Source organism: Vipera ursinii, assembly GCF_947247035.1.
Source record: "Vipera ursinii genome assembly, chromosome: 14".
Classification (NCBI taxonomy): domain Eukaryota; kingdom Metazoa; phylum Chordata; class Lepidosauria; order Squamata; family Viperidae; genus Vipera; species Vipera ursinii.
Window position 1 is genome coordinate 8,605,879 of NC_139527.1, and position 27,521 is coordinate 8,633,399.

Consider the following 27,521-nt stretch of genomic DNA (forward strand, 5'->3'; position numbering starts at 1 on the left):
CACCCAGAGCCGGTCACTCCGGGCAGAAATAATAATAAACCTTTAACCATAGTGTGGCGGGATGGAGGGTTTGTTGTCACTGTGTGCTGTTGGGGGCAATTAAGCTGACTTTGTAATAATGCCGCTTGGGGTGTGTGTGAAAGCCCTAATAAGCAGGCATATACATAGAATGAAGGCTACTGCGAAGCTTGTAAGCCGCCCTGAGTCTTCGGAGAAGGGCGGGATATAAATGGGATTAAAATAAATAAATAAAAATAAAATAAATAATCTCAATGTACACATGGTGTACTTTGACAATAAAGGTTCCAAACATCCGCACGCCTCCCGCCCCCCCTCCCCCCCCCGGCTTTCCAAAGCATGCTTAAGCATTGCAACATGTTTGCACGTGACAAAAAACCCGTGACTCGCTTCGGGCGTGCTCTGTTGCTCAGTCTCTCGGATGGTCCTCTTGGGGGTGGGGTGGAAAGAAATCCAAAATAATAATAATAATAATAAAGAACCAGAGGGGAAGGCACTGGAGTTTGGAACAAAGCCGCCTCTGATCCGGACCGACTCCGAATTCCACCCGAAAGGCGCGCTTGCAATTTTTGAGTTTATTCTTTTGCAGCGAAAGCAAGAACCAGGAAGTGTCTTCCACCAGCAAATCAGGGGGGGGAGCTGTGAGCGACGGCGCGCCGTGGCCAATCAGCGAGCGCGGCCCGGGCCGAAAGAGGCGGGCTTTAAGAAGAACCTGGGCATTCCCAAGCGAGGAGGCGAAGTGGCGGCCGGCAGAAACGGCGGCGGGAGGGGGAGAAGGCTGTGAGAACGGCGGCCAGCGCCGGGCTTTTCTAGTGAGGTAGTTAGTAGGGGGGGCGGAGAGAGAGAGAGAGAGAATCTGGCGCGCCTCGGAAGAGCCCCCGAAAGCGTGAGGTTACGGGTTCGAATCCCACTTGGGGAAGAGTTGGGTTTGGAAGCGGGGTTTAATTGAAAAGTTTCGGGGTACGGGGGTGAGTTGGCTCTTGGAAGTCAGCCCCCCCTTCGTTCTTTAGCTCCTAAGAAGGGATCTGAGCAGCCGAGGAGCTTAAAAGTTGCCTAGAGAGGGGGGGTGGAAGGGTTGGAGAGTGCCAAAACTGGGTGAGGGTCGGGAGGGGGGAACCCCAGAGGTTCCTGGGTCCTTAAGAGAGAGGACGTTGGAGGGGGAGTTGAGTAGGGGGCAACACCCTCATTCTGAGCTAGGGGGAGGGGAGTTTTTTCAGTTGGGTCACCCAACAGGAGAAGTTGAGTGAGGAGTTGGCCAACCAGCAATGCAAGAGGCTGAGTCCAATGAGAGAAGCCCGCTCTTAGACCCCAATGTTCGGTCACCCGGCTCCTTCCCCGCAGCCAATATCTTCCATGGACGGCGCTTGGCCTGCGCTGCAGTGCTGCTGGCTGAACTGCTGGAAAGGGTGGCCTTCTATGGCATCACCTCGAACCTGGTGCTTTTCCTCAATGGAACTCCTTACAACTGGGAGGGGACCCAGGCCAGCCAGGCCCTCCTCCTCTTCATGGGAATCACCTACCTGGTCTCCCCTTTTGGGGGCTGGCTGGCTGATGCTCTATTGGGCAAGTTCCCCACCATCTTGGTCAGTATGGCGGTCTATCTCTTGGGCATGCTGGCTTTCCCTGCCATGGCCATCACTCCAAGCCGTCAATGGCTCTGCGGGGAGCTTCGCCTATCACCCATTGACAACTGCTCAACGCCTGTGGAGAGTAATGTTACGTCTGCCCCGTGCCCGTCACAAGGAACCACGCCCTACTGTTACATCGCCTCCTATGTCGGCTTGGTGCTTGTTGGGCTGAGCGTGGGCTCCGTCAAGGCCAATATCACCCCCTTCGGAGCCGATCAGGTGGAGTAGCCTTCATTGTCTTCCTCCCTAATGAAATCTTGGGTTGGGTTGTCAAATGGGTGGCCAAGCAGACCGGTTGGACAGCTTCATGTATGTCCTTGCTGCTGTCTGTAACTGTCTTAGTTGGTGGTGTAGATCTTCTTGGAGATGTGGTCCCTGCCGAAACACCATAGTTAAGTAGGAAACCAAGTGGTTTCTTAAGAAGATGGGTTCCATTAGAGTTTGGGCCATCCTAGGCTTGGGTGCTCTTATAGGAATTTCTGCACTAATTGGGGAGGGGAAGATAAATCAATAGAATCTTCCTACTCTACATATCTATGATCATCTTCCCCATTTTCTGGCAAGCCTGCAGAAGCATCTGGAAAATGGTAGCTTATAGCAAAGATCAGTCTTCTCCAACCTGGTGGGACCCATCAACTCATAGGTTTGGCCACAATAGTCAGTTCAAACAAGGTTGGGGTGGACAATGCTAAGTTAAATGCAACAATGGCCTAAAAGGATAGCAGCTTTTTAGCTTTCAAATGATGAGCAGTGATTGATTTTTAATGTTGATACCCACCTCCTCAACTCATTCTTGAAACATTCTGGTTTTGTGGGTGTGTTGCATGTGATGCTCAAAGGATTTTCTTGGTTCTCCTCCCGTAATCTGTGGCTTTGTGGATTTTTGAGATTAGCTTCCCCACATCTAACCTTCATGATGGCTTTTTCCATCAATTGTCCCCTCCTCTTTGCCTCTCCACCACCAAATTTGGGTGTGTGGTGGAAGATTCGTGGAATTGGCTTGAAAAGCTCTTCACATTGGGAGATAAGAAAGGAAAATTCAAGAATTAGGGGCCATGAATGAGCTAAGTATCACCTTTGAATTGTGGTGTGGATTGATATCTCTCTCAAGAACGCTGGGATGGCGTGCTTAACTTGTATTTGTATATATGAAATATTGCTGGAAGGGACCTTGGAGGTCTTCTAGTCCAGCCCCTTCTCTCCCCCCCCCCCCGCTTAAGCAGGAGAACCTACGCCATCTCAGACAGGTGATTGTCTAGTCTTTTCTTAAAGATCTCCAGTGATGGAGCGCCCACGATTTCTGGTGGCAAGCTGTTCCACTGGTTGATTGTCCTCAGTGTCAGGAAGTTTCCTTAAATCCAGGTTGGTTCTCTCCTTGATCGGTTTCCAACCATTGTTTCTCACCCTTCCCTCTGGTGCTGTGGCGAACTGTGTCTATGAGGGGGGTCTCCTTTAACAGATCCTGATTCTTCCGTTCTCTTGCCTTTGAATTTGGACAATGGAGGGTTAAGAAATATTTCTGAGTAGGCCAGATTTAAAATTAGATTTTTCAGCTGCTCTTTAGACCAAACTATCCCCGTTAATAGTAGATATTCATATGTCCTGAATGTGCTTGTTGTGCTATTTTGGGATATATTAGCTTCTGTTTCTTGCAATCTCATCCTTCCCCAGTTCTGATGTCTTTGAAATACATTTACATAAATTACGTTTGGTTTGTTTAAGCGGCAATACCTTTCTGGGTGGCTAAAATAGGTGTGGTTTTGGATAATGGGAGTTATAGTCAAAGTCATTTGGCCTGCACCAGATTGAGAAAATTTGAAACCTGAAAAATGTGTATCAAAGTGTTCTCCGGAGGCAGCTGATTGAGTGTAAAAAAACCATTGTGTTATATTAAGATAAAGAAATTGGCCTCTTAAATTTCCTAGTGCGCAAATTTCTTCTCTCTTGCTTACTATGCTGTGTCTGCTAAATTTCTATATAATTCTTCCTCTGTGCTAATCTCCCTGACCTGATATGCACACAATTGTGGCCTTGTGACCAATCAGACATGTGACACCAATAGGGAAGGTTTGTTCCAGGAAAGGCACAAAAGTTGCCTATTATTGTGAGTTTGGTCCTCCAGATGTTGTTGATATGGCCTTCCTGGTCAGCTGGCTGATAATGAGGAATTCCGGGATTCGTAATTCAGCAACATCTGGAAGATCCATCTCTATGCAAATGAAACTTGGGACTTTGAGGAAACAGGATTGAAAGAGGATTGACACATTTGAACTTCGGAGTTGGAGAAGATTTCTAAGACCAGGTACAAAGCAAGACAAGCAATGGATCATCAAACAGATAAATCCACAGTTCTCACTCAAGGCATGAACGATCAGGCTCAAATTGTCCTATATTATGTGAAGACCCAGTTCTCTGGAGAAGGTTCAGATGCTAGAAAAGATGGAAGGGAAGGGAAGGAGAGGATGAGGTGGATGGACTCTAGTTAGATAGGGCCACCATTGGAAAATATCCTTGGAGACATCCTTCTGGAGAAAATTGACGTATGTGGGCAACACCAGCTTCATGGCACTGAGTCAATGGCATATGAAATCAAATTTCTGTTTCCCATCAGTCAACTTCCTCTGTTGACCTGAGATCTAAACCAGGGATGTCCAACCTTGGAAACTTTAAGACCCATGGACTTAAACTCCTAAAATTGTGGGAGTTGAAGTCCACCTGTCTTGAAGGATGTTGGCTGGAGAATTCTGGGAGTTGAAATCCACAAGGCTTAAGGTTACCAAGATTGGACACTCCTGCCATCAACCAAAGTTTGTCAAGACACACCTTCATTGTTTTTCCTCTCTCCAAAATGAACATATTTCTCTTTTCATTTTCCTGGTGTTGTTTTCATTATACCAGCGAAACACGCTTACACCCTGTTCCAAATAGGTGGACTTAAGCAATGCAGTGGTTTCATCCCAATGTACTGAAAAAGAGGATTTTTTTCATCACTCTTCCAGCTGTTTTCAAGTTCCTCTTTTAAAATGGTTTGTTTCCTGTTCCTCTCTTTGACACATGGTGATTTTTTTTAAAAAAAAAAACTTCCATGACTTCTCATAGTTCTGCCATCACTGCAAGGAAATGAAACTGACTTGAAACATAAAAATGGCAAAGGATGAGTAGCCCAAAATCCTTCTACATCACACTGGGGGCGTGAGCGCTTCTTAATTCATTATGGTCAAGAGAATCCCCTGTATATTTATTTGCTTACTGCATTTTTCTCCAAGAATGCAAAGCAGAGACTCTGTACTCTGTTTCTTCTTTTCTTTAGACTAGCCCAGGGACTAGCTCAGCTGACTCAGGAATTCTGGGAATTGAAGTCCATGAGTCATAAAAGAGCCGAGGTTGCCTACCCCTGGACTAGCCAAACCCAAGTCCTGCAGCCGTTCTTCGTATGCTTTAGTCTCCACGCCTTGGATCATCTTAGTTGCTCTTCTCTGGATTTTTCCCAAGGTCTCAACATCTTTTTTGTGATATGGTGACCAAAATTGGCTGCGGTATTCCAGGTGTGGTCTGACTAGGGTTTTATAAAGCGGTACTAATTCTATGAGGAGATCAACCCTGACTGCTCTTTAGAGGGCCAGATCCTGAAGTTGAAACTCAAATACTTTGGCCACCTAATGAGAAGGAAGGACTCACTGGAGAAGAGCCTCATGCTGGGAAAGATGGAGGGCAAGAGAAGAAGGGGATGACAGAGAATGAGGTGGCTGGATGGAGTCACTGAAGCAGTAGGCGTGAGCTTAAATGGACTCCAGAAGTTGGTAGAGGACAGGAAGGCCTGGAGGAACGTTGTCCATAGGGTCGCGATGGGTCGGACATGACTTCGCAGCTAACAACAACAACAACTAATTCTATGATCTTGATTCTATGCCTCTGTTAATGCAACCCAGGATTGTATTAGCTTTTTTGGCTGCTGCTGCACACTGCTGGCTCATGGTTAAGTGATCATCCACTAGGACTCCAAGGTCCCTCTCGCAGTCGCTGTTTTTGAGCTAGGTCCCGCCCAATCTGTACTTGTACCTTTGATTTTTCCTGCCTAAATGTAAAAGTTTGCTTTTCTCCACATTGAAACTCATTTTGTTGGATAGGGCCCCTTGTTCAAGTTGGTCAAGATCATTTTGGATCCTGAGCTTGTCTTCTGGGGTGTTTGGCTATTCCTGCCAGTTTAGTGTCATTTGCAAAAAAAAAAATTAATTCCATTTATATCCCGCCCTTCTCCGAAGACTCAGGGCGGCTTACAAGCTTAGCAGTAGCCTTCATTCTATGTATATGCCTGCTTATGATGAATTTGATGAGTTCCCCTTCTATTCCCTCATCTAAGTCATTTCATCCTAACTAGGGCCAGATTGTCAAGGACGGATTGATACGCAGAAGTCCAGATGTTTAATATGCCAGGCAAAAACTCAGAGCCACCTCTCCCCATCCCCCCAAATCGCACACCCCTAATCTCATTTATCAGATTTTTAAAACCTGGAGCACTACGAAAAGGAAAGATGGCTACACATCTCGAATTGCATGGGTCTTTCTTTCTTCGAAGAGTTTTAAGCAAACCAGAAGAATGAGGGCGAGGGATGATGGCAGTGGTGCCATTCTTGGTCTTCATCCAGCTGTGTTGGCACAGCATCCAAGACAGAAAGTGGACCTTTTAATGAGGCCACGAACAAGTCCTGCCAGTTAAGGACGTTGGCTTTTGTGCAAGCCGGGATGGCATAATTGAACCAAAACACAGCAAAACAAGTCTCTGGATGATTCAGCTGGCGCTGGAGGAACGTTCTGAATTTTTTATGTTCTTCCTTTTTTTTTGTGTGGAGGGGAGATACAGTAGTGGCTTTTCATTCGCAGCTGTGTCATAGAACAGCAGCCCCAATGAGTCATGAAAAATGGGGCTTTGGGGCCAAGGGTGTGTCTGTGGGGATAGATATATATCCCTGTAACAGCTGTTGGGCTCTCAGTCCCCAAGAAACTGTGACTTATTCTCTATTCTCAATCTTTTCGGCTGCTTTAAGATACGTGGACTTCAACTCTCAGAATTCCTCAGCCAGAGCCACCAATCGGGGTGTGGTTTTTCTCCTTGGTGGTCCTTTGATGAGGGTAGAGGTTACTGCTTGATTGTTTGTCTGGTGTGAATCCCTGCTTATCTAGTTGTGAGCTGCTGGAGAGAATAGAAAATAGAATAGAACAGAATAGAATAGAAAATATGGAATGGAATGGAATGGAATGGAATAGAATAGAAAACATGGAATGGAATAGAAGAGAAGAACAAAAAATATGGAATGGAATGAAGTAGGATAGGATAGAATAAAAATACGATAGGATAGGATAGGATAGGATAGAATAGAATGGAATGGAATGGAATAGAATAGAATAGAAAATATGGAATGGAATAGAATAGAATAGAATAGAATAGAATAGAATAGAAAATATGGAATGGAATAGGATAGGATAGGATAGGAAGGGACCTTGGAGGTCTTCTAGTCCAGCCCCCTGCTCAAGCAGGAGAACCTATACCAGACATGTCAAACACAAGGCCCGGGAGCCAGATCCGGCCCGCGAAGTGGTTTCATGCGGCCCGCGAAGCCACCCTGGAAACAGTGAGGGAACAGCCCCCACTGCCTTGGCCCTGGCCCAGAGACCCTCCTCCTGCCAGAGACCCTCAGATCTGTCCCACTCCTGCCCAGACCCCCATAGGCACCCTTGATGCAAATGATGTAGAGCTGGTCACACCCACCCAGTAGGCCATACGCACTCTAGCCACGCCCACCCAGTAGGCCACGCCCACCCTGGCCATACCCACCCGGCCCCCTGAGGGCAACCGCAATGCTGATGCGGCCCTCAATGAAACTGAGTTTGACACCCCTGCCCTATAGCATTTCAGACAAGTGGCTGTCCAGTCTCTTCTTAAAAACCTCCAATGATGGAGCGCCCACAATTTCTGGAGGCAAAGCTGTTCCACTGTTTAATTGCCCAATGTGTTAGCAAAGCTATACAGGCAGTCCTCGACTTACAACAGTTGGTTTAGTGACCGTTCAAAGTTACAGAAGCCCTGAAAAAAGGGCCTTGATGACCGTTTGTCACATTTACGACCGTTGCAGCATCCCCGTGGTCACATGATCAAAATTCAGAAGCTTGGCAACTGGCTTGTGTTTATGTATGATGGTTGCCGTGTCCTGGGGTCATGCGATCAACTTTTGGGACCTTCTGACAGGTAAAGACAATGGGGAAGCCAAAACTTAAGAGAGAACTTTTATAAAATGTTTTATAGATGGCATTTAGATCCTAAAAAGCTTGCAAGTATGTATCCGAATTATCAGCCAAAATGCTGGAGATGTGGAGATGAAGATGCAACATATTTTCATGTATGGTGGACTTGTAAAAAGATCAAGGTTTTTTGGATAAAAATTTGGTGGAATATGCAGAAGATTTTTAAGCAAAGGATAAAGTTTTGTCCGCAACTCTTTTTGTTGGGAATAATTACGGATGCTACGGTTCTGGACACTAAGTTGATGTTAAATTTAATTACGGCAGCAAGACGTTTGATAGGTCAGTATTGGAAGAAAGAGGAACTGCCGACCATAGAAGAGTGGACTTTAAAGGTCTCCGACCTGGCAGAGATGGCGAAGATTTCGGCCTATTTGAAAGATCACTCGCAAGAACGCTATATTATGGAATGGAGAAAATGGATTGAGTTTATCCAGAACAAGTATAGGGTTAAGAAGTTTCATGTAGCATTTGAATAAGTCTTCTTTCTTTTCTTCTTTTTCTATTTTTGTTTTTCTATATATATTTAATATTACTAAGGTTTGTCTTATCTTATATAAGCTAGAGAGTGATGGATTTTAGAGTTTATGGTTGTTAGTATATGGTTGTTTATGATTGTTTTTTTTATATATACCTTGTATTTAGCTCTGGGAAGTGGGGGGGGGGGGGTAGGGGGAGAGGGAGGGAGGAGGGAGGGGGGATTCTTAAAGAAAAATTGTATGTTAAAACTTTTCAATAAAAAAAAAACACAAATGTCTTATGTAGCAACAGAAATGTTGGGCTCAGCACCCTTGTAAATCACAATTTCTTCTCCCTTCGCTACCTGGGGAATTCTGGTAGTGGAAGTCCACATGTCGTTAAGCCACCAGGGTGGAAAAACACTGGATTACAAGAACGCTACTTAGTTATTATAGGATATAACAACAAAATCTCGAAAATCTGCCAAAACTTTCTTCCCCTTCCTCTTATACCAAATAGAATCAAGGCGAGGTTTTCTTGAGTTTCTTCCTCACTCTTTCCATGGCTGACTGGGGAATTCTGGGCATTGAAAGCCAGGGTCCAAGGTTGGGAAACTCTGCTCTCTATGGACTAAAAATGGAATTCTATTTTGCATTTCTCATTTGCTTTTTATAGAGGCAGAGATTTGCACCTGCTCTTTCAAAGTTTGCTTCCTGAAATATCTCCGGTCTCTTCTGTGGCATTATGAAAATTATCCCTGTAAAAATGTTCCTGCTGCAGGTCCTTCAAGAAAGCTATTATATATTATATATATTATATATATTATATATATTATATATATTATATATATATATATATATATATATATATATATATATATATATATATATATATATATATATATATATATATATATATATATATATGTGTGTGTGTGTGTGTGTGTGTGTGTGTGTATGTGTATGTGTATGTGTGTGTGTGTCATATGTTAACTCTTAGATTACCTTGCTAGGCCCCAAACATGGGGCAAATCTTTATTTCCTGTTTTCAGCCTTATCTCAAAGGCCATCGAACAGGCTGTAGTCACACCGGACAGTTCATATATTTGTGTAAATTACTAACAAAGAATTTAGGGAGACTAAGATGCATTTCTGACTCTTTAGTCCTCATCAGTCAGTCATACCCTTCTGAGATTCGAACCTGGGCTGCTTGCACGTTATATATATATAATTTTCTCATAGAGTTTTCTTCTCCCTGGGGGGAAAAAAAATCTCCTCTAGGTGAAGGATCGAGGTCCGGAGGCCACCCGGCGTTTCTTTAACTGGTTTTACTGGAGCATCAATTTGGGAGCCATCTTGTCCCTGGGGGGCATCGCGTACATCCAGCAGAATGTCAGTTTCGCCATCGGCTACATCATCCCCACGGTTTGCATTGGGGTCTCCTTCGTGGTCCTCCTGTGTGGCCAGAGCGTCTTCATCACCAAGCCCCCAGATGGCAGCGCTTTCACCGACATGTTCGGAATCCTGGCTTATTCTTGCTGTAACCGAAAACAGCCAGAGCGCTTTTCCAGCCCCAGGTAGGTAAAAGTGAGGGGTGGGCGGGTGGGTTTTTTCCCCCCTGGACAGTTGGTGTAAAACCGGAGTCTGGATACATTAAGTTTGGGTTGCTTTTTATCTAGGGGAAGACTCTGTTAAACCAGCTTTCTGGGGGGGTCTTGAAAGCAAATAGTCTCTGCTAAGCATTTTTGCCTTCAGCAGCGCCTTCCTTGCCTTTGTGTGTGTTGGTGGTTCTTGAAGGCATCGGAAAACAAATTTTGAAATTTTGATGGGCAAATACTATACAATAGCAGCGCCCTTTCTTTCTCTTCCCTTCCTTTTTTCCCCCTTTCTCTCCCCTCCCTCCCTCCCTTCCTTTCTTCCCACTTTCTCTCTTGCTTCCCTTCCATTCTCGTTACCTCTCCCAACTTTCCTTCCTTCCCTTCCCTCTCTCATTCCCTCCCTCCCCTCCCCTTCCTTCCTTCCTTCCTTCCTTCCCCCCTTTCCTTTCCTTTCCTTTCCTTTCCTTTCCTTTCCTTTCCTTTCCTTTCCTTCCCACCTTTCCTTCCTTCCTTCCCACCTTTCCTTCCTTCCTTCCTTCCTTCCTTCCTTCCTTCCTTCCTTCCTTCCTCCCTCCCTTTCCTTCCTTCCTTCCTTCCTTCCTTCCTTCCTTCCTTCCCCCTTTCTTCCTTCCTTCCTTCCTTCCTTCCTTCTTTCATTCTCATTTCCCTTCCTTCCTCCCTTCCCTGCATCCATCCATTCCCAATCCCTCCCTCCCTCCCTCCCTCCCTCCCTCCCTTCCTTCCTTCCTTCCTTCCTTCCTTCCTTCCTCCCCTTCCTTCCTTCCTTCCTTCCTTCCTTCCTTCCTTCCTTCCTTCCTTCCTTCCTTCCTTCCTTCCTTCCTTCTCACCTTTCTCCCCATCCCACTCCATTTTATGCAGAGCATTTCACAAACTTCGTGCAAACCTTTGACATTTTCCGGTGGGGGGGGGGGGAAACCTGTCTTCATTCTGAAAGAATTTCCATTTTTGATTTGCACCCTAACCAAAAAGCAGGATATTAAAACTAGTTAGTATGTGCCTTCCCGCCCTTCTTTGAGTCGGCCGATTCTTCCCCTTTGGGAGCCCCGAAGATTTGGCCCCAACAGCCTTAAAAAACAGCCGGCTCCAAAGTCTTTGGGTGATGCTGCCGGGAAGGAACCACGGAATAATCCTTCCTTTTCTTTCTGAAGGGGCACCCAGGGGATCTTTCACCAGCCTCAGCCTTCAAGGGACAGCCTTTTTGAAGCAGCCAAGACTTCCCACGGGGGTCCTTTCCGAGAAGACAAAGTGGAAGACGTCAAAGCCTTGGTCAAAATCATCCCCGTCTTTTTGGCTCTCATCCCGTACTGGACCGTCTACTTTCAGGTGGGCGGATAAACCGTGGTTTCTTTTGGATTATTTTCAAGGTGGCACAACCTTATTGTTGTGATTCAGGGTCAGCCTGTGGGTTCGGCAGTTGGGTCGGACGACTCAGAGGAGGAGGGGGGTGTTGAAGAGCTTGCTGAGGGGATTGGACAGCTTGATGAGAGCCCTCAGCCAGGCCCCTCCCACTTGGTCACCATGGAGACCCAGCTGTGTGAGCCTGACAGCGTGGATGAAGATGACCCACAGCTGGCCCTGTTCAAGGACGCCCGAAGCAGGAGGCAGTCAATCAGGAGTAAACAGAGGAAGGCAATGGGGTTCCTCGGAAGGAGGCAGAGAGAAGTCACGCCCTGAACTGTATTTAAGGGGAATGTGTGGGAGGGCTGGTTTGCTGAAGGCAACCATTTGAATAGCTCCTTTTTCTTGGTTTGTGTCTTGTTCTATTTGTTTTTGTAGCAATAAATTTGGCAGGCGTAATTCCAGCCTCTTGCCTTCTTGTAAAAGGGGTTGTCCCTGCCTTTTCTGCAGGGCCGGTAGCAGGCTGGTACAGAACACTTATATGCAAACCGGTAGGTGGGTGCAGCAAATTAGACATTAGCCTGATCCGAATTCCTTCGCTTTCAAAACAAATTTCCAGTTCCTCGTCCTCGTGCACAGAAAGAAAACTTCAGAATCTGCCTTTCTGGGCATAACCCCTTATTTATTTATTTTGCAAAAAGCTGAGTTAACTTGCTGACTGATTCTAATCGACCACGATCCATGCTAGGTCAGTGCTAGGGAATCCTGGTTAAAGTTAGAGCCCTGGAATCGATCCCTATGGTGGGGAAAAAAATTGTCTTTAACGACTCTGGCTTTGCTCAGGCGGACTCTGAGGTGTTCTTTCTGTGCATGAGGACTAGGGGCTTGATCTTGTTCTGTGCTTTTTCGCTTGGGACTACACGGCTACAGGATCGGAGGCTGGACCTGGTCCCGAGTTGGTTGGGTTCAATATTTGGGATTTCATTTCTATCAGCGGCCCAGAGACAACTGTGAGTAAGTTGAGCAGCCAGATAAATTTGCTTAATAAATAAAAATATATAAACTACTAGGTTGAAGAGATGGGGACTAACAGCAGTGGCTGTATTTGTGATTTATTCTTTGGCTCACATGCTTTTATCATTTATTTGTTTTTGTTCCTTCTTAGTGGCCCAGAGTCACCTGTGTGTGTGTGTGTGTGTGCTTGTGTGGGGGCTCTAAATTGAGTTAAAATAGCAGGCTAAGACAGGCAGCTAGATAAATTTAACAATTGGGGAGCTCAACTGTGGCTTTTTAAAGAAGGCAACAGATCATCTGAACGATGGGAGAAATACATTTAATTTTGGGGTATGAGTTGGTTGGTCAGGCTAAAGTTGATCGGCTGTTTTCCAAGCCATTGACAAAGAGGGTTTGATCCTGCTGGGCTTTGTAAAGAAGGCTGCTGAGCCATAAATCCTTTTGACTTCACAGATGCAGACCACCTACGTCCTCCAGAGTCTCCATTTGAAAATCCCACAGTTTTCCAACAGCACGTTCAACAGCACCACAAGCGCCCACACGGTGAGCCACGAAGTGAAAACAGGGCAACAAGAGTTGGAAGGGACATCTATGCAGATTCTCAGTCATCCAGGTTGCCTCTTGAAAGAGCACCTTTGGGACAGTTGGAAGGGACCTTGGAGATCTTCTAGTCCAGCCCCTACTCAAGCAGGAGACACTCTACCATTCAGGACAAATGGCTGTCCAGTCTCTTCTTGAAAACCTCCACGGATGGAGCATCTGGCCAGCCTTACCTTATGGACTAGACTAGACTAGACAAGACAGACCAGACTAGACTAAACTACAATAGAATGGAACGGAACAGAACATAATAGAATGTGGAATGGAATGGAATAGAATGGAATATTATAGAATATTTAGAATAGAATAGAATAGAAATAGGATAGGATAGGATAGGATAGGATAGAATAGAATAGGGAATGGAATAGAGTAAGAGTAGAGTAGAGTAGAGTAGAGTAGAAGCAGAGTAGAGTTGGAAGGGACCTTGGAGTTGTTCCACTGGTTAATTGTTCCAACTGTCAGGAAATTCCTCCTTAGTTCTAGGTTGCTTCTCTCCTTGACTAGTTTCCATCCGTTGCTTCTTGTCCTGCCCTCAGGTGCTTTGGAGAATAGATTGACTCCCTCTTCTTTGGGGCAGCCCCTGAGATATTGGAAGACTGCTATCATTTCAGCCCTGGTCCTTCTCTTCATTAAACTAGACACACCCAATTCCAGCAACCTTTCCTTATACATTTTAACCTCCAATCCCCTGATTATCTTTGTTGCTCTTCTCTGCACTCTTTCCAGAGTCTCAACATCTTTTTTACATTGTGGCAACCAAAACTGGATGCACTATTCCAAGTGTGGCCTTGGTTTGCATAGTTTTCCTTTGTAAACCAAAGCTATAAACAAACTATATCTATACACACACAGTCTTCCATTATTTGAAGGACTGTCACAGAGAAGAGGGAGTCATGCTATTCTCCAAAGCGCCTGAAGGCAGGACAAGAAGCAACGGATGGAAACTCATCAAGGAGAGAAGCAACCTGGAACTAAGGAGAAACTTCCTGACGGTGAGAACAATTAATCAGAGGAACGACTTGCCTCCAGAGGTTGTGGGTGCTCCAACTCTGGAGGTTTTGAAGAAGAGATTGGACAGCCATTTGGTATGGGATCTCCTGCTTGAACAGGGGGTTGGACTAGAGGACTTCCAAGGTCCTTCCAACCCTTTTATTCTAAGTTCTATGTTTTCTAACTAGCTTAAGCAATTGGACTTTTGGTGCAGTGCTAAAAATAGGAGGATTTATTTATTTATTTATTTATTTATTTATTTATTTATTTATTTATTTGATTTGATTTGATTTGATTTGATTTGATTTGATTTGATTTGATTTGATTTGTATACCGCCCTTCTCCCTAAGGACTCAGGGCGCTGAACAGTGACATAAATATCAGAATGCACAAATACAGATATTGAAAACAAATTAAACCCTAATTTTGCCCAAATGCAGAAGATAAGTTACCTTAAAACAATAATTACAACAGAACCCGTCAGACCAGACCGGATTGCTCAAACAGATATGTTTTTAGGTCGCGTCGGAAGGAGCGAAGGTCGGGAGCCATCTGGAGCTCCCCAAATGCCTTTCCATGTGTCCCTTCGGGTCTCCCGAGTGGTCCCAGGGCCGTCGTGTCCGTGAAATCCCAGAGATCAATCCTCAAAAGCGAAGGTCAAAACATCTCCAATTGGAGAAGGACCCTCTCCCCCCAAATCCATTGGAATGCCTGTTCCATCAGTCGACCGATCACATACTCCTGTTTTGCCCATTTCAGCATTCCTGGTGCACTTTGTCTGGCATGAATATTTCATCATTAGAGTAATCACAGTTTTCCAAAAAACAAAAAAAACAAAACCAACATTGGAGATCCTGGTGAGGCTTTCCTGTTTAATTGGGACTTTTTCCACCCTTCCCCTCTTGAACTATTCTGGTGATTACAGAGGAGCAAGTATCTTTTTGCTAGCGGCTAAGGGTATGTCGGCTTGACCTGGGTCAAAACCTCGCAAGGTGGAATTTTAATGAAGAGCAAGGCATCTGCAGAAGGTCTGCAACAACAGAGAGAGGATGAGAGCAGATCTCAGCACGGTTTTTGTGTAAATAACTCTTTTAGGAACGATTTTTCTATGCAGACCATGTGTGCTCATGGTTTAACCTATGATCCCTCGTGAAACTGTCGTTCTTCTCCGCTTGTGGGTTGATGAAGACAGATACTTAATGAGTTTGCAGTTTCTGCGTCTCAGAGAATTTTAATTTCTCTGCTGGCAGGATTTTGTTTTTAGTTCCTGGGAAGTTGGCTGGCAGAGCCAAGGACTTAGCAGATGTTCTCCAAAGCCAGGAGGCCATAGGGATAAAAATGGAATGGTTTGCCTCCAGAAGTTGTGAGTGCTTCATCACTGGAGGCTTTTAAGAAGAGATTGGACAGCCCTTTGTCTGAAGTGGTATAGGGTTTCCTGCCTGAGTAGGGGCTGGACTAGATGACCTCCAAGGTCCCTTCCACGTTTGCTCTTCTCTTATTCTGTAAATAGTAAGTTCTGCTGTCTCACACACATTAATCCTTGCTGACGTTGGGTTGATGTTCCTCAACAAGCAACATGGGGTCCATCTGCACAGATCAGGGGTCCCGCGTTGAGGACTAGATGGCTGAGTTTGGGTTGTTGCCTTTATAGAGCCTTGCTGTAGCAGTGGGCTAATGCCTCCTTAAGTAACACCAGCTGCCTGCAATTAGTGCAGGTTCGCATCCCACCAGGCTCAAGGTTGACTCAGCCTTCCATCCTTCCGAGGTAGGTAAAATGAGGACCCAGATTGTTGGGGGCAATTAAGCTGACTTTGTAATAATGCCGCTTGGGGTGTGTGTGAAAGCCCTAATAAGCAGGCATATACATAGAATGAAGGCTACTGCTAAGCTTGTAAGCCGCCCTGAGTCTTCGGAGAAGGGCGGGATATAAATGGAATTAAAATAAACAATAAAAATAAATCTCTGTCTCTCCACCCCAGTTCCCCGCTGCTTGGCTAACCATGTTTGATGCTGTGCTGATCCTCATCCTCATCCCCCTCAAAGACAAAGTGGTGGACCCCATCTTGAAGAAGAAAGGGCTCCTTCCTTCCTCGCTGAAGAGAATCGCGTTGGGGATGTTCTTTGTCATGTGCTCTGCGTTTGCTGCAGGTAAGGCACAGGATTTTGGACTATGGAGTGCCACCCCTGGACCAGGCAGTCGATATGGTGTCACGATGTCTATGGAGATTCTCAGTTGTCCAGGTCAAGATTGTCCCAAAGATGCTTTTTCGCAAAGGCAACTGGACTTCCTTGTTTTTTTCCTTTGAAGACGTTTCGCTACTCATCCCTGAAGCTTCATCAGTTCTACCTGGATGGTGGGGAATGGAAGTCCAGTTGCCTTGTGAAAAATCATCTTTGGGACATGGCATCCTGATCTAGATCTCTGCTTAGAAACAAGACTTTTAGCAGCTACATTTCTAAGGTTGCTCTAATTAACAACTTTCACTGTTAGATTTAACGACTGGCAACTTGGGCATTAACCAAAGTGGTCACTAAGTGAAACCGAGACTGCACTTACAGCTTTCCTTTGCTTTATAGACCTGCGAAGGTCATCCATGTAAGCTTTCATTATAAAGTTATTTTTTTTAACTTCATACGGTTGCAAAATGAGGCAGTCACTAACTGGGAACCACCAGTAATGGGAGAAGGTTTTTTTGACCAACCAAAATTTCCAATCATCTTGAAATCTTCACCAATGGTTTAACATCTGTGGGCGTCAGAGGGGGCTAAACCCATCTTATTCTCTTCCTGATGATTTGGATTACTGCATGGTCGATCCTAAACAGGGCGAGCACTGTGCAATCAAAACCGCAATGCTTTGTACACAAGTGTGAGGTCAGGGACAACGTGGAACCTCAGAGAAAGATGTCACAGATTGCGAGTCATTTCTTGCATGTTTTTCCTTCCAGGAATATTGGAAAGCGACCGGCTAAGAAGAGTCAAGACCAAAATAATTGATCAGAAGATTGGGATGACAATCTATCACGCAGCCGACATGTCCGTCTGGTGGCAGGTCCCTCAGTATATTCTGATCGGAATCAGCGAAATCTTAGCCAGCATTGCAGGTTGGTTTAAAATGTTGCGTGTGTAAGAGGAATACAGGCACCCCTTAAGCCTCGTCATTCAGTCTATAATTCCCTAGCCGAAAAGACCAGAGATTTGCAAATCTCTTGGCAATCTTTGGAGAATCTGAGCAGGTAATCTAGGGCCAACTGCCTTGGTCCTGAACCACGGTTAGTTTAGGCAGTTTTCATTGAGTAACCCAATTGGCTTCCTCAGTACATTTCTCTGAGGCAGAAGTGGGCAATTAATTCTCCTAAGGGGCTACATGAGAAAGCGGGACTGCTGCGGAGGGCCAAACTAATAGGCTGAACGTAATTCTGCTCAATTACGTGCATGGCATAGAGTTAGTTATGAGGATGTTATTGAATTTGGGTCATGAAACGTCTGCAGGAAAACAACCAAACTCGGAGAGGACCGAGGACCCCAGAGTTGTTGTTGTCGTCCTCCTCCTCCTCCTCTTCCTCCTCCTCCTCCTCCTCTTCCTCCTCTTCCTCCTCCTCCTCTTCCTCCTCCTCCTCCGCCAACCTCACTCCCTTCTAGTACTGATGATGTTCCCTTGTTGGCCATGAAATGCTTGCAAAAAACCACCAAGCTCAGAGAGCACCAAGGACCCCAGTTCTCCTCCTCCTCCTCTCCTCCTCCTCTTCCTCCTCCTCCTCCTCCTCCTCAAACCTCACTCCCTTCTAGTACTGATGATGTACCCTAGTTGGGTCATGAAACGTCTGCAGGAAAACAACCAAACTCAGAGAGGACCGAGGACCCCAGAGTCGTCGTCGTCGTCCTCGTCCTCCTCCTCCTCCTCTTCCTCCTCCTCCTCCGCCAACCTCACTCTCTTCTAGTACTGATGATGTTCCCTTAGTTGGGTCATGAAATGTCTGCGAGAAAACCACCAAGCTCAGAGAGCACCAAGGACCCCAGTTCTCCTCCTCCTCCTCTCCTCCTCCTCCTCCTCCTCCTCAAACCTCACTCCCTTCTAGTACTGATGATGTAACCTAGTTGGGTCATGAAACGTCTGCAGGAAAACAACCAAACTCAGAGAGGACCGAGGACCCCAGAGTCGTCGTCGTCGTCCTCCTCCTCCTCCTCCTCCTCCTCTTCTCCTCCTCCTCCTCCTCCTCCTCCGCCAACCTCACTCTCTTCTAGTACTGATGATGTTCCCTTAGTTGGGTCATGAAATGTCTGTGAGAAAACCACCAAGCTCAGAGAGCACCGAGGAGCCCTCAAACGCTTATTTACATTTGATTTCTGATTCCCGACTGATCTCACGTGGGCCTGACAGGGGCAGCCAAAGGGCTGGATGTGGTCTGGAGCCCATAAAAAGCCCAGGTTTGAGGTGCAAACACATTACTTACAAACTAATATTGGCCCAAACCAGGATTTAACTCCAGGGAAGCAGCCAGATTGTTGGACGGCCTCTAGGGTGTTCTTGGTAGATTTTTTTTTAAAAAAAAAATATCGTGGCTTGAATAAACAAAGGTGTGGTGGCTTCTTTGCTGGTGCGTCAATATCCAGGCTCATCACCCGCGATTGATTTTTCTCTTTTCTTCTTCTCCCTGTGTGTTCCTCTCCTCCCCTCCGACTTTTGGTGCAACCTGCAAACGGGAGGTGTGTGCGTGGCCATAAAATCTCATTTTCTGGACTGTTTCACACACATTTTAGGTTCATTAGGAGGGAAAAAAAAGCCGCCAGCCTCTCACTCTTTCGCATAGCACTCATATTGCCTTGTCTTCTAATTAAATCATAGCCGTGTTCTCACCGTGGGACTCAATCAATTCCGATCAACTTGGTTTCTCCGGGGTCCTTTCGTGGGCTTTTGCTAGCAAGGACAAACTCGCCTTCAGTTTTACAGGCAGGAGTTGGGCGTTTTTGAGTCTAGAAACCAAATATTGCAGAGCAGCACCTGGGACAAAGATGCTGGATCGAACCCTGGTGAAGACTAGATCCACATTCAGAGACCCAGTTTGGTCTCATGGTTAAGGCTCCAGGCTAGAAAGTGGGTGTCTGTGAGTTCTAGTCCCACTTTAGGCATGAAACTGGGAGTTCTAGTCCCATCTTGGGCGTGAAAGCCAGTTGGATGACTTTGGCCCAATCACCAGGAGGACTATATTTATATTTATATTTATTAGATTTTTATACCGCCCTTCTCCCGAAGGACTCAGGGCGGTGAACAGGGCAATAAATATTAAAATACAAAGTACAAAAGTTAAAAAGCAATTAAATAATTATGCCCAATATATACAATAGTTAAAACCATATTTAAAACCCAACCCCCAAACCCATCAGACCAGGCCGGCTTGCTCAAATAAATAGGTTTTTAGATCCCGCCGGAAGGAGCAAAGGTCGGGGGCCATCCGGAGCTCAACCGGCAAGCGGTTCCACAGGTCTGGCGCGTCCACAGAGAACGCCCTCCTCCTGGGGGCTGCCAGTCGACATTCTCTGATCGGAGGCACCCTGAGGAGGCCCTCTCTGTGGGAGCGCACTGGATGGAGGGAGGTTGATGCCGGCCGCAGGTGCCGTAGGTAATTCGGACCCATGCCATGTAGGGCTTTGTAGGTCATTACCAGCACCTTGAATCTCACCCGGAGGGCAACCGGCAGCCAATGAAGCTCGCGGAGCAGAGGTGTAACATGGGAGTATCGGGAGACCCCCAACACAACTCGCGCGGCTGCATTCTGCACCAGTTGAAGCCTCCGAGTGGTCTTCAAGGGCAGCCCCATGTAAAGAGCATTACAATAGTCCAAACGAGAGGTCACGAGCGCATGAGTGACTGTACGCAAGGCATCCCGGTCCAGATAGGGCCACAACTGGCGCACCAGGCGAACCTGGGCAAAGGCCCCCCCTAGAACTAGACTAGGAGTTCTAGTTCTGCCTTAGGCCTGAAAGTTGGCTGGGTGATTTTGGCCCATCACCAGGAGACTGGGAATTCTAGTTCCACCTTAGGCATAAAATCCAGGTGGGTGATCTTGGGCCAGCCCTTCTCTCTCAGCCCAACTCACCACTCAGGTTTGTTGGCTGTGAGTAAACTAGGAGGAAGACGGCGCATTGGAGGTGTTCACCAGCTTGAGTTCCTTGTAAAAATCAGTAAGAGCAGGGTGCAGAAAAATAAACATGTGATCTGCAAAAAGACCATCTCCCTAGACGAGGAACGTGCACACTGGAGTGTCGTGTGGGTCTCCCTCTGTGTCGCTCGTTCTAAAATGTGAGCGGTACACAAGAACGATCGCATTGCTGGTCTTCAGGCTTGATTAAAATTCAATACAGCAGCTGGCGTTATTTTCCACTCGTAACGTTGAATTATTTCTTTTTTCCCCTCTGGACACATTTGAAATGGCAATTTGCTTGAGAAAGCCTCCAGAGGCAACCTTTAAGGCTTGGTGGGAGTGCAGATAGGAATTGAGTTTGTTTTGGTTTTTTAGATTTTGAATTCTGGGTTGAGAATAGGACTCTCCTGTTCCTTATTCTTTCGTTCCTTGCAGCATGGAGCAAGCCATGTGTTGTCCTCTCTTCTCCAGGGCGATTCAGATTTAGAAAGTTCAGGACTTCTGCTTCTTTCTGAATTCTGAAGAGACTTCATCTGGAAAAAAAAATGAGACCTCGTTTTTTTGGAGGCAATCAATGGGTCGACGGCTACAAGCCTACTTTGTGAGTTGTAGCTGCGTGTTGACCACGAGAGGGCAGAATTTCCAGAGGTTTAGGATGCTGAGAGGCACAACTTACACAACGTATTTTCATATATGGTGGACTTGTAAAAGGGTTAAAGCTTTTTGGATTAAAATTTGGTGGAATATGCAAAAAATATTCAAGAAAAGGATAAAGTTTTGTCCGCAACTGTTTTTATTGGGTATTATCACAGATACTACCGTTGTGGACACTAAGTTGATGTTGAATTTAATTACGGCAGCGAGACTTTTAGTAGCGCAATATTGGAAGAAGGAAGAACTGCCGACTATAGAAGAATGGACTTTAAAAGTTTCCAATTTGGCGGAAATGGCAAAGATCTCAGCGTATTTGAAAGACCAATTGCAACAGAGATATACTGTGGAGTGGAGAAGATGGATTGATTATATCCAGAATAAATATGGGACTAAAAAGTTTCACTTAGCATTTGAATAAGTAGTGGATTTATATGATGTATAACTAGCTTGTAAGTTATTTTATTAAGAGTTAAAGTGCGATAGAATTTAATATTTTATTGTTGTTTGCATATTTTAGATTATGTTTGTTTGTATTTTTATACCCTGTATTTAGCTCTGGGAAGTTGGGGAGGGGAGGGGAGAGTTGGGGAGGTTTGGGGAGAGGGGAGGGGGAGGGGAGGGGTTTTGTATTCAAAAATGTACTGTAAAACTTTTCAATTAAAAAAAAACATTTATGTGCCTGGCGTTTCGAATTTCCAAGCACAGAAGCCAAAACCGCCCTTGTCGAGTGGTGAGAACACCCACCAAGCACAGGATAAAACCTGTGACGCAAACGAATTAAGAGGCAAATACATTTTAAATGTCTAGAAAATCCATTGCTTCATCGTCGTCCCAAGAATAAAGAGGCAGAGAATCTTTCTGTTGAAGTTAGCTTGCGAACTAACCGTTTTCCGTCTGTCTGTCTTCTCTTTTTTTTTGTTCCAGGTTTGGAATTCGCCTATTCCGCTGCTCCCAAATCCATGCAAAGTGCAATTATGGGTCTCTTCTTCTTTTTTTCTGGAATTGGCTCTTTCGTGGGCTCCGGACTTTTGGAGTTGGTGTCCCTCAAATCAATCGGTTGGATGAGTAATCACGCGGATTTGGGTCAGTTATCTCTTATTGCCTCTTATGCAGGCAGAAAACCATATTCAAGTTTACCTTTTATATGAATAACAACAGCAGCAGCAACAACAAAACAACAATAACAATAATAAAAAATTGGAAGGGAACTTGGAGATCATCTAGCCCAACCCCCTCCACTGATTAATTGTTCTCCACTCTCAGGAAATTCCTCCTTAACTGTACGTTGGATCTCTCTTTGATAGTCTTCCATCTGTTATTTCTTGTTCTAACCTCAGGCACTTTGGAAAATAATAATAAAGTTGGAAGGGTCCTTGGGGGTCATCTAGTCCAGCCCCCTGCTCAGGCAGGAAACCCTGTACTATTTCAGACAAATGGCTGTCCATTCTCTTCTTAAAAACTTCCAGGGCTGGAGCATTCTGGAAGTAGGATTTGGGAATGGCCAGTCTGGAGAAAAGAAGGACTAAGGGGGACATGATAGCAGGCTTCCAGTATTTGAGGGGCTGCCACAAAGAAGAGAGGGGTCAACTTGTTTTCCAAAGCACCAAAGAAGGCAAGACAAGAAGCAACGGATGGAAACTAATCAAGGAGAGAAGCAACCTGGAATTGAGGAGAAACTTCCTGACAGTGAGGACAATCAACTAGTGGAACAACCTGCCTCCAGAAGTTGTGGGTGCTCCATCACTGGAGATTTTAAAGAAGAGACTAGACATTCACCTGTCTGAGACGGTATAGGTTCTCCTGCTTGAGTAGGGGGCTGGACTAGAAGACCTCCCAGGTCCCTTTCTATTCTGATTCTGATTTTTAGCAAATTCAGGTCCCAATGGGGATTGTAAGTTAAAGGAACCCTGACATAAAACAGATTCTCCTCTGAAATGTCAGGGAATCAGTTGAGCAAGACCCAACTTAGTACATAGCATGGAAACGCTCCACCTCACTAAATGAGCTAATGGGGAAGGGTGGTTTTTTTGCGGGGGGAGGGGGGTGCATAAAAGTTCTCAGGACCTTCTCAAATCAGGCAAGAAACTGATTCAGCTAGAAGAGCCATACAGATGCTCGGATGGGCAATTATTTTCCCAATCCATCGATCAGGCTCAAATCCTCTCCTTCACCCATCTGCAAGACCCCGAAATTGCCAGCCAGCATTCCTCTAAAAAACAGTTAAAATTACTTCTGCCTTGTGCGTGCAAGAAAAAGATTTTTATGGCCTGCACAGTCTGATCTGTAAAAGTGTGTGTGTGGGGGGGGGGGGGGAAGAGAGGCAGTTTTTTAAGCCCTTGTGCTTTTCAGGGGAAATATATATCCTGTTTTTAAGTGTCAGCTGGAAGAGCTTCGGTGTGGTTCTCGCCTCTGATTTAAATTGGGTTTAATTGAATTAATGCTTGCAAAGAAAAGAGGCTTCACCTTGACAAGGGTGTGACCGGCGAACTGACAAAATTCAGGTAGTTTCTTAAGCAGAGGAAATACTTAATATGTTTTGATTGTGCTGAAAGGGTCTGATTTGGCTCTAAATGTCAGGAAATCCTTCCTTCCTCTCTTTTCTCTTTCTTTCCTTCCTTCCATCCTTCCTTCCTTCCTTCCTTCCTTCCTTCCTTCCTTCCTTCCTTCCTTCCTTCCTTCCTCTCCTTTCCATTCTCTTCTCTTCTCTTCTCTTCTCTTCTCTTCTCTTCTCTTCTCTTCTCTTCTCTTCTCTTCTCTTCTCTTCTCTTCTCTCCTCTTCCTCTCCTCTTCCTCTCCTCTTCCTCTCCTCTTTTTCTTTTCTCTTCTTTTTTTCATATCTGTCCACCTTAGGTGAGTCCCAACCTTTGCCTTAAATTAAACGTTTTCCTTCTGGGACATGTTCTAACTTCCCAGGCTCCATCCCTAGACAACAAAACCCATCTCCTTGCTTTCTGCTTCCCGGTCAGCATCTTACTCCGTCTCTTGTCTCCCTCGCAGGTAACATCAACGGTTGCCATTTAAACTACTACTTTTTCCTCCTGGCGGTGATCCAGGGCATCACCCTGCTGCTTTTCCTCATCGTGTCTGTCAAATACGACCGTCAGAAGTGGAGGGCTAATGCCGGACGGACTTGACGTGAGCGTAACAGAAGGCATGGAAGTCAGTGGAGCATCAGGAGCTGTTGCTGACCCAGCAAGAAACCGCCGTTTCAGAGGGGGCGTCTTACTTTTGACTTGCATGATTTTTGACTTCTAGTTTGGACCCCTCCCTGCTCTTACACACACACACACACACACACACACACACACACACACACACAGGCTAAAGCAGAGAGTGCCTTACGCTAGCAAACTAATGTTACGGGCTGCATCCTGTGATGTAGACCAGACCTGATCTAAGGCGTCCAGGTTTTCTCTGATGCTTTTTTCCCCTTTCAAACCTGACATCACCAACCCAGAAGCGTTTCGACTTCCCTTCCGGGGTGACGGACGGACGGACAGAAATGCGCATCGGATGTGCGGGCGTGCCTTTGCGTGACGACGTCCCAGGCTGGCTTGAAAAAATAATGCATTCCTGCCCCTGGACGCCTTTTGAGGTTCGAAGGCCACGGTGCGAGGTCAGCCTAGGTTTTGGTCGTTGCTGGCATCCGCGGTTCTCTCTTACACAAAAGCATCCCAGTACTGCTGACGGGTGGCGCTCCGAAGCTCAACCGGCGGCTCTGGCGCTACAGCTGGGGATCATAGGTCTATTTAGTCCAGGGTATGGAGAGAGCTAGTTAGACAACGCTGAAATAAAAGATATTTTTTAAGCTAGTGTAGGTTTTGGGGTGGGGGGTGGGGATGTTTGGTTTGGTTTTATGTTAGCAATTATTTGGGAGTGCGAAACTGGTTTGGCATACTCTTGCCTGTTTCCTGACACTTCCTTCCCTTCTTTTTTCCCTTCCTTCCTTCCTTCCTCCGTTTTCTTCCTCCCCCTCCCTCTTCCTCCCTCCCTCCCTCCCGTCCTTCCTTCCTTCCTTCCTTCCTTCCTTCCTTCCTTCTCCTTCCCGCCATCTTTTCCCTCCCTCCCTTTCTCCTTCCCTCCTCCCTCCCTCCCTCTTCCTCCTTCCTCCCTCTTCCTTCCTCCTTCCTTCTTTCCTTCCCCTTCTTTCCTGCATCTTTTCCCTCCCTCCCTCCCTCTTCTTCCTCCCCCTCCCTCTTTCTCCCTTCCTTTCTCCCTCCCTCTTCTTCCCTCCCTTTCTCCTTCTTCCTTCCCCCTCTTCCCTCCTTCTTTCCTTCTCATTGCCCTCCCTCCCTCTTTCGCTTCCTTCCTTCCTTCCCTTCCTCCTTCTTTTCCTTCCTTCTTCTCATTGCCCCTCCTTCACTTACTTCCTTCTTCTTCCTTCCTCCCTCCCTCCCTCCCTCCCTCTCTCCTTCCTTTCTTCTTTCCTTCCCTCCCTCCCTCCCTCCCTCCCTCCTTCCTTCCCAGTTTTTTTTTTTATGACATTGGGTTTAAATCAGAGATGAACATGCAAACAAAGTTCTCAATTCTTCATCCGCTTGTGTTTTTCAAGTTGTCTGAGCCCCAGCCTTGACTCATCAACCCTTTAAACCAACTCTTTGCACTGAATTTTAGAGTCACTGGAGGGAAGAAAAACAACCTGAGAATTGCTGCTTAATTCTTAACAAGGGAGGGAAGGCAAATCTTCTCTTTTTAAAAATATCAAGTATCTTCCTTTAAACTTGTTTACACAACCCTTGTGATGTGACCCTGTGTAAATAAATTTTTAAAAATGGTTCATCTCCATAGTTTCTCTCCAAATTCAGTTATTTTATTCGCAAGGTGAAAAGGTCTGAGAAGAAAGTCGGTACTTAAAAAAAAACAGATGTTGGTGCTGCAACACTATTGGAAGCTATTTTCACAGTTCATAAGGACTGGAAACTTCAGCGAACACCATAGCTTCTTCAGATAGGTTTTCCATCTATAATCGTTACTGACAGACACGATCATTCCTGTATACTAAGAAGCTTGTACGATTTTTATCTTTGTTGGTTTACTTATATTTGTCTAGAACATGGTCTCTGGATCGGTATAACGCCTAGGTAAGGCCACACTTGGAATACAGCATCCAGTTTTGGTTGCCACGATGTAAAAAAAATGTTGACTCTAAAAAGAGAGCAGAGAAGAGCAACAAAGATGATTAGGGGACTGGAGGCTAAAACATTTAGAGAACAGTTGCTGGAATTGGGTATGTCTAGTTTATTAAAAGGAAGAACTAGAGGTGACATGATAGCAGAGTTCCAATATCTCAGGGGCTGCCCCAAAGAAGAGGGAGTCAAGCTATTCTCCAAAGCACCTGAAGGCAGGACAAGAAACAACAGATGGAAACTAGTCAAGGAGAGAAGCAACCTGGAAGTAAGGAGAAATTTCCTGACAGTGAGAACAATGTCCAGTGACGCTCTTCCTCCTGTACGAGGTTTTCATTGTTGTGAGGATTTCTGTTGAGGATTGGCAGCGGGGATGGGGTGGGGGGAGTTTGGTTTTTATTCCCCCACTCTGCTGGGTGGTTGCAGCAGGTTTTGGTCACTTCACATGACCCTGGGACACTGACCATCATAAATATGAATCAGTTGCCAAGCATCTGAAGGTAAATCGCAAGACCCTGGAGATGCTGCAACATTCCAGCTGATCGGCGCTTATTCTGGGCTCAGCAGAAGTGCCAGGATTAGTGCCGAGCTCCAGCTGGAGCCTGGTGCTGATCCTGGCGCTTCCGCTGAGCCCTGACAGCCCTGCAGCTCCAGCCGTCTCTCGCTCAGGCTTGTGCGGTGCTGCCACCGGTTCAGCTCGTTCCCCTCCCCCACTACCACTTTTCTAGGATGGTCGCGTACCACCTGCCAGGTGCCAATGTACCACAGGTGGTACCCGTACCAGTGGTTGAAAAGCCCTGGACTAGATGAGCTCCAAAGGTCCCTTCCAACTCTGTTATTCTGTCCTTTCCCCCTTCTCTGCCCCTGAAAGCCTGATGAATTAACTTTATGGCTAATTAAAGAAATACCTTGCAATGCATCATTTATGCTTCTGAGTTCAGTGACTAGCACCTCTCTTTGACTTAACGTAGCAGAAACATCACTCTGCCTTTCAAATCCACTTTTGGACTGCTAATCACTGCAGGAGTTGAGAAACTAATAAACCGAGACAGAACTTTGGGCTCCATCGGCCACAGACCGGAGAATGGAGGCACCCCTGCACGGCACCGTTTCGGAATGCCTTAGTTCAGGGGTAGGCAACCTTGGCTCTTTTATGACTTGTGGACTTCAACTCCCAGAATTCCTGAGCCAGCCACGCTGAGGGGAAAGGGAGAGGTTTCCATGCTGAGCCACGCTGGCTCAGGAATTCTGGGAGTTGAAATCCACGAGTCATAAAAGAGCCAAGGTTGCCTACCCCTGGCCTAGGCCTAGGCCGCCTTATGACTTGTGGACTTCAACTCCCAGAATTCCTGAGCCAGCCACGCTGAGGGGAAAGGGAGAGGTTTCCATGCTGAGCCACGCTGGCTCAGGAATTCTGGGAGTTGAAGTCCACGAGTCATAAATGAGCCAAGGTTGCCTACCCCTGGCCTAGGCCTAGGCCGCCTTATGACTTGTGGACTTCAACTCCCAGAATTCCTGAGCCAGCCACGCTGAGGGAAAAGGGAGAGGTTTCCATGCTGAGCCATGCTGGCTCAGGAATTCTGGGAGTTGAAGTCCAGGAGTCATAAAGAGCCGAGGTTGCCTAACCCTGATAGTT

General features: G+C 46.0%; 1 protein-coding gene across 1 annotated transcript; it reads left to right on the top strand.

Annotated features, from left to right (window-relative positions):
* The first annotated feature begins 437 nt into the window (after positions 1-437).
* On the top strand, positions 438-25,540 carry SLC15A4 (solute carrier family 15 member 4). Its single transcript, XM_083373256.1, has 8 exons — positions 438-1,865; positions 9,683-9,978; positions 11,169-11,343; positions 12,826-12,915; positions 15,942-16,110; positions 16,911-17,066; positions 21,684-21,842; positions 23,757-25,540. Exons 1-8 carry the CDS (start codon positions 1,284-1,286, stop codon positions 23,891-23,893), a joined length of 1,764 nt encoding a protein of 587 aa, XP_083229382.1. The 5' UTR covers positions 438-1,283; the 3' UTR covers positions 23,894-25,540.
* Positions 25,541-27,521: the final 1,981 nt, after the last annotated feature.

Coding starts and splice junctions, on each gene's coding strand:
- SLC15A4 (XM_083373256.1), top strand. CDS start 1,284: ATGCAAGAGGCTGAGTCCAATGAGAGAAGCCCGCTCTTAGACCCCAAT. Junction 16,111..16,910: donor GTGCTCTGCGTTTGCTGCAG/GTAAGGCACAGG, acceptor TTTTCCTTCCAG/GAATATTGGAAAGCGACCGG. Junction 17,067..21,683: donor AATCTTAGCCAGCATTGCAG/GTTGGTTTAAAA, acceptor TTTTTGTTCCAG/GTTTGGAATTCGCCTATTCC.